Source organism: Polyodon spathula, chromosome 18 (assembly GCF_017654505.1).
Source record: "Polyodon spathula isolate WHYD16114869_AA chromosome 18, ASM1765450v1, whole genome shotgun sequence".
NCBI lineage: Eukaryota > Metazoa > Chordata > Actinopteri > Acipenseriformes > Polyodontidae > Polyodon > Polyodon spathula.
Window position 1 is genome coordinate 25,772,788 of NC_054551.1, and position 7,582 is coordinate 25,780,369.

General features: G+C 37.9%; 1 protein-coding gene across 1 annotated transcript; it reads right to left on the reverse strand.

Moving 5' to 3' along the window:
* Positions 1-1,105: 1,105 nt before the first annotated feature.
* On the reverse strand, positions 1,106-7,582 carry LOC121330566 (mitotic interactor and substrate of PLK1-like). The gene is made up of 4 exons (XM_041277174.1): positions 7,481-7,582; positions 1,920-4,220; positions 1,671-1,762; positions 1,106-1,445 (listed from the first exon to the last, which is right to left on the reverse strand). The coding sequence occupies exons 2-4, from the start codon at positions 4,108-4,110 to the stop codon at positions 1,362-1,364; spliced, it is 2,367 nt and encodes a 788-aa protein (XP_041133108.1). The 5' UTR covers positions 4,111-4,220; positions 7,481-7,582; the 3' UTR covers positions 1,106-1,361.

Here is a 7,582-nt window from a genome sequence, read left to right on the forward strand (position 1 = left end):
TCAAACACTTGAAGCGGTTATGTTTTTTATGGATAGTACCTGTGATGTAAATAGATTAAATGAAGATCCAGTTTAGCCTTTTAAGATGCAAAGTTAATTCAAACTAAATAGTAAAAAAAAAAAAGGTTTGAAAACATGCCATCCACATTGAACTGGACTCTTAAAGACAAAGCATGTTTAAGCAGTGTTGACTACTACTGTACTTTGAGCATCTTTATACAGTATAATGTAGAATGCACAAAATGCTTTCTCTCAGTTTTGGGGCAACAAGCTCTTTAAAAGATGTCAAAACAAACTCACAAATCCTCCTGTTATATCATTTGGAGGTAAAGCTATTTTAACACGGCTATAACACAGTATACTGTAACAGAAGAAAATGCGTAAATAAGGGATTTTTTTAAACTATAGTGAGCATCAAAAGAAACATATCTCTTATATTTGAGTGTCAAAAGAAACATATCACTTACATTTGAGCCTCAAAAGAAACTTGTCACTTATATTTGGATAAAATTCACTAGGTGTGATTGAAAAATGGCACACACTGTTTTAGAGCAGGTGCAGTGACTTTTTATTGTGCTGATTAACAATATGACACCACGGAGATGCTGCAAAATGATCTGTCGATCTTGGGCAGGTGTTGTGACTCTTGGTCTCCCAGTTCATAGCCTGTCATTGACAGAGTGTGTCTAGTTATACTGTCTTGCTAGGTTTGAAACTGCTGACTGCACACCCAAGACGGCGAGCCACAGTGCGCTGCTCTAGTCCAGCCTCCAATATACCAATTGTACGAAGTCGCTGCGGTCTTTACAGACATGTTTTATTGCTTTTATTCAAGCTGAAATCACTCCATATCTAGTGTCCAATCAACTGTCACTAATTACTTGATTAAGTGCATATGCTTCAGTCATAGTCACTCAAGTGTGTCATGGTCGAGGATGAATGATCGAGTGATTATAATAGTGATAAGTTTCTTTTGACAGACACACACACACACACACACACACACACACACACACATATATATATATATATATATATATATATATATGTGTGTGTGTGTGTGTATGTGTGTGTGTGTGTGTGTGTGTGTGTATATATATATATATATATATATATATATATATATATATATATATATATATATATATAAATAACAACAATGACACAAAAGCTTCTTGGCACATGTACGAATTACAAAACAACTACAGTACTTAAATAATACGTTCTGGCTAAGACAGCATTATGCATATCATAAAACTACAAAAGCAACTTTTAACTATGTATTTTTTTTTCTTGAGAAAAGTTTAAATGAGATATTCTTAAACCCTTAACAAGGGTTGTTTTTCCTGCACATTTTCTTCTTACTCATTGTTGGTAAATATCCCAGCCTCCCAACGAAGTGCCATTTCACTCTTGCGACGAGACCCTGCTGCAGCCTCCAGAAACTGCCAAGAGATGGTTGTGTAATTGTATAAATATTTCAACATTTGTAATTTAATTTCTGATATTGACAGTTGGTCGCAAAGAGAACTAACTGACAACGATTTATTTCTTAAACTAAAGTTTTCATCTTTATTGTATGTTCCTGTAGCATTATAGTGTGTATTGTGAATTTAAATAAATTATCCTAGCTATGGGTATGTCCAATTAAAAATATATTTTTTACTAACCTTACGATCACACCTCAGAGGTGATTGGTCCATGTTTTTAAATGAAGATTTCATAGGTGACGAAGGGGAGGATCTACATCTCAAAGGCATTTCTATGAAAAAAAGATTTGACAACAAAAGAAAGGTTTAAAAATGCACATGGTAATTTCCTTGGGTATTGATCAACATGCCAGACATCTTCCATTGATGGTTTAGCAATCTTAAATTAATTTTGTCATTTTAGTCTTTCTGCCAACATTGATTGCTTACCTGCTTTATCAAACGAGAAGGGGTCCAGTAAGTTTGGAGATGCCAGTGCAGTGCTGTATCCGGTCTTCTCATTTGAATAAAGACTGGCCCTTTGTCTTTGCAATTCTTCTTCTCTCTGTGTCGCTATTTTAATCTCCTGGTCGACTAGAGACAGAGAACTCCTGGAACGTAGCTTGAAGAAAGGGTTGCTGTGAATAGTATTTTCTTGGCTGTCTTGTGCAGCAGATAGACAAAACTCGGATGCACTGCGTATGATCAGGTTTGATGTTTCTAGTATGATCACACTTGCTGTCTCTGGGGGCCACTCATTTTGTTTCTTGCGTACAGGAGAAACGGGGTGATCTTTTCCACACTGTCTTGCAGGGGAGAGAAAGGAGTCATGCTCCAGTATAATAACGTTTTCTGCAGACAACTCATGATATAGAGGCCCACGTGACAGTGACCTCTGCATTTTACACTGATCTTGTGTTTGATTTATCTTCCTTTTCTCATCTATTTCCTGGGACAGTCCTCTGTCGTACTTGTCCCAGACCTTTCCTTGCTGAACAGGGTCATGTTCTCTACTGCACTCCAGTAAAATCTCTCTCTGCATCTGCAGCTCAGCACATTGCTTAGTTGTTCCTTTAGGACTATCAGATCCTTGGTGGAGAAGGGAAGGTTTGGTTTTGATCTCCACATATTCGTTTGAGACAACTGGCTGTGAAATCCCCCTTTCACGCCTTAAATTCACTTCCCTCTCTATAGCCTGCCGGATCTCCTTTTCAATTGGAGTTTCTTGATTTGATTTTGGAGACACCAGTGTGTCAGTGGCTGTTAAACTTGTATCATCATAGGTAGATCTGCAACTGGAATCATCCAAACCAGAATCTTCCGAGGAAGGACTGAAGAGAGTTTGCTGGTGGTCATTTTTCCCTAAAGTCTCACCCATCATTATATCAAAACTTCCTACCCCCACATCTTTTACTTGTCGTTTGTGTGCCTCTCTGTTCTCTTGACCTGTCACTGGTTTTTCAATGTTTCTAACAGGAGTGTGCATGAAGCTATGACCTGCCTGGCACTTACTCTGCTTGACTGGAGAATTGCAGCTCTGGCATTTTGTCAACTCCTCCATCTTCAACCACTGTTTACGTGCAACTATAAAATCAACATGTTCCATGTCTACGTTTTCATTTTGTGACTCTTCAATTACACAGTAGTCTTTGGGAATCTTCTTGGTAGGATCATGTGAATTGGTGTGTGATGGGTGTGGATTTTGCTTTAAGGTTTTGCTTGGGTCTTCCTTGACTTTTATAGTGTTGTCCTCAGATAGCTCATCCTGGTGAAGGTCTAACAGTGAAGAAGAATCGGTTAAATCTTCCTCTGTTTGAAAAACATGTTCACTTTTGCCTTCAAACTCATTGTCAACATTTACATTGTTTTTCTCAGTGGTTGGGGCTTCTCTCTGAGTCTCTTCATTTATTTCCTCTGGGCTTGGTCCATCACTCTCTGGCTCCTCAACAGATTCTTCTGTAGTTTTCACCTGGATATTTGTGCCTAAGAACAAATCCTCATTTTCTTTATTAACAGTAGAAGTGAAAATGCTCCTCCATTTGTCATCAATCTCGCTGTCTGAAGACACAGCAGCTATTTCTTCCTGTAAACTGGCAATTAGTTCAGAGGCTTCGACTTCTTCAGTAGACACATCAGAAAGTGCTTCCTCTTTTATACTGTGCTCTAAATCTGAGTCCTCCATTTCTTCAAACAAATCATTTTCCAGGATGGTGCTCTGCTCCACAGGTTCCTTTACTTCCTTAACATGACAATCTGAAGATACTGTCATAATGTTATCTAACTGGCCTTGATGACCTGGTTCTTGTTCTGTGTGTCTGATTTCAGTTTCACAAATGCTGCCAGCACTGGAAGTGGTGTCACACACTGAGAAAGCGACAGACTCTATTTGATGAAGCTCTTCTAAATCCACGTCTGCATGCAAAGCCTCCTCTTGAAGGGTCATTTCTGTTATTTTCCTGCTTTTGTGTTCTTCTGTTGCGGTTTCAACTTCTGTTTCTTCGATGGTTTTCTTTATTCCTGCGTGGAAACTAACATCTTTGCTTTCTCTATACAGGTTTTTTTTTTCAAGCTTTTCTGTTTCTACAGAATCCATTTTACAGTCACTTTCAGTTGCCATTTCCGATAGCTGGCTAGTCTCCATGGTTACGTGGCAGAGTGGTATTTGTGTTCTTTTTCTTTCAGATTCTGAGTAATGCTGCCGTCACTTCTCAGTTTATTTCTATCTGTCCTTTTCACTCCAAATGTCCCTCTCTAAAAAACAAGTTAAAACAACAAAAAAAGTATTTACACTTGCATTTAATCACACACTTAATGATCACTGAAGCCATTATTAAACAGCATCCTGCAAACATCCTAGGCTTTTCCTCTGCATCTAGTGACCAACTTATTACACAGCTCCTTTAGTTACATCATACCCCTCAGCTTAACTCAGCTTCCTTACATTACGTGTAGTTTAAGCATTTTAAACCAAACTATAGGGTGTCAAATAACATACCTGTATATTTAATGTAGAGGCTCCTGTAAACCTGGAATATCCTTTACATTAAGCCAATGGCTTACAGTTCACACAAAAGCTGCTGAATGTACAGCAGCTGTTCAGAAATTACCATCATCCCTTCTCTGTGAAAAATGAATATCTGTGATGCCAAGAGAGCACTTTAATGTATTCACTGAACTTCTCTTCTCCTGGTGCTGTAGAGGTGGGAGTATAAGCATACCACATTGAAATGCTGTCTGTGAAATGCAGTTTAAAGGATGCACAAAACTGTTAATCATGCTAAATGTTTTGGAAGCTAAAAGTTTCCATGCATTTCATGCGAACAATATCACTGATCTGTCTTTGAGCCTTCAGGGATAAAAGTGATTACATTGATTTGAATATACTTTTTTTTTAATACAAGACAGCCGTGTTCAAAGTAAGGAAATTAAGTTAGGAAATTGGATATAAGGAGTGATGCATCTGTTGTTTGTTGATAAGAAATGTGGGACTTACAAACAGAATGGAGTCTCAGTGGTCAGTAACAAAATGTACCAACAAAAGAATTCAATCAGCTGCCTCTGTATTTTAGTTTGCAATTTTCAAGCCGCTTGTATGCCTGTGATGGTTAAACATTGAGGCCTTGTTTAGTTCAAATCAAATTATGTTTTGTATTATTTCTTACTTTTCTACACTGGTGGCAAACAGAATCCAACAGTGTTGAAAAGTGGCTTGGCCATCACAAAACCCTCTGAACTCTGAACCCTCCTGTAAATATCCTGCTTCGCCCCCCCCCCCCCCCCCCCCCCCCTCCCCCCAAAAAAATATATATAGTCCCAGAGAGTGTTCCAGTATTACCAGTGAAGTTTTGAAATTATGAGTTCAATCCATACAGTCTTTGAAAATAATTACAGTTTCTGTGAAAATCGTCTTTAGATTTAGATCAATCTGAATGCAAACTTCCCTCTCTTAAAGTTTGGTCTATGTCCTTGCCCAAACAATTATAACAGTACAGGTTTTTTTTTTTTTTTTCTTTTTTTTTTTTTTTACACTAACTAGCTTAACTGCAAAAAGTAGGTCATGCATAGTTAAGCAGAAATGAAATCCAACAGAATGAAATTGTAAATAAAAAAATACTACAGGATTAATATTGTACCCAGCAGCGTTGTAATTCTGGCCCAGCAATGCACACAAGCTGGCTCACCATTAATATGGACAGGGTTTAAGCTCTCACTGGTCAGGCAGTCATCCTGCTGCTGGCTGACTATGAATGTATTATATAGTGCTCCTCAGGACAGGAAGAATGAGTTACCAGATGATAACCCTTCTGCATGTCTTATTTAGATTTTCTGTTTGCTTTAAGGAATGCCAAAAGCATATTCACTTTTTTCATAATCCCCTCTCAATTATTTAGTTTGTCACCCAGAAGCAACATGATGCATTATAATAAAACAGTACACTATGTTCTGCTTATCACGCTCAAGTGTCTCAAACAGGATTTTGAGTCTCAGCCTATTGGCCTTGTTAAAATAACTTTAGCCTACTGCATATTTAAAATTATAAAAAAAAAGGTTTCCATAGGTTCTTGGTCCCACCTATTTTTATTGTGATGGTTATTGGATGCACTGGTTAAATAGATTCTCAACAGTCACACCAACACTGTTGATCCAAATTTTGGGATCAAATTAAAATGAGTTGCTTTGGCATGCAGTAGATGAGAGCGTAACAGATTATTTCACCTGCCTGCTTAAGAACAGAAGCCAGTCATAAGACCGAATGCCTGAAGCCTCATCCGATCAGCAGCTTCTTTGAGTTTGACTGAGCTCCTTATCTGGCAATGACAGCACACTCTAAATTAGTCGGTTCTTCGCAAGATTTTTTGTTTTTTCAGTCCAAAGTCTTCGTAATTCCTGCCGCTGGTTTATCCTGGTCTTAGACAGAAGGTGCTGCACTTAAACTGAAAACAAGGCTTCAAGAGTCCCTTTACTTAACAAGTCAAGTTGTTGTCAACACTCTCAAACTAATCAAATTGCCAGTAAGAAATTAATAAACGTGTGTTCCAAATCCCAACACTTGACGGTTCCCTAATCAGGAAAAAATAATGAAGACACTAGCCTTTTACTGAAACAATTAAGCAGTCTACAGTGTTTCCAGTCCAACTAATTAAACATTGCCCAGCTGCCCAGGTCTACATAAAGTTTCAATGTAAAGCACTATCACTGAAGTTAGTACCAGGATTTGTTTTATGTGCATCATGCTGATTATATAAGATCCTGTCTGTGCGTTGCAGCACAGCAGAAAGATTATTTTCCACCTAGAACACCTGGGGTATACAGCGCTGGTTGAAAATGGTGTTAAACTGAATTCAGCAATATTTTATTCAATGCATAGTGCTATGTTCATTAAAATAATAAATCTTCTGCCAAGATCTAACACTTTATCCACCACATATTCATCTGGTGTCCTATTTAGCCTAACTAATGAGGGAAGCCATTCATGTAGCACAAATGATTCTCTGAAGCTCAATTAACTTTGGTGATGTAACAGTTCATTCCAGAGTTAAGATCAACTTATTGTCAGTACGTTACCCCCTCTAAAGCGACACACCAGTGCTAGCCAAGCTCATAGGCATGAATTGTTTTACGCTGCTCAGCCAAATGCAAATCCTAGTTGCTGGGGTTTTCTGAAAAAAGTGCAAACATTGTGACTACAAAACCCCATGCTGCAATCACACATTCATCACAGAGACAAGCGGAAAATAAAATAGTTCCCATCAAAATCTTTTAAACTGCTGCACAAAACTACTAGAAAATGAGAGAAGATACCTTTCCTTTACTCCTTATAGGTTCTTTGCTGTACATTATTTTCCTCATTTCTAATACATCATTTTGTAGAACACTTCACTGGATTGACAACACCATGCCATTTTTTTCCCATTGTTTTGTTTAGAGTAGAAAACACTTTATTTTCTTTTTTTAAACAGTCCTTGATGCAAGGTAATTTTTTAAAATAAAAATAAATAAAGCTTCGGTACCTGCACAACACTGCGTCTCTTGCAAAGCTCTGAGTATTCAGTTAGCTCAGTTCAGATGTTGTTTCTGTTCCCTGTACTGCCTCAGCCTGCGACTGTGTCACA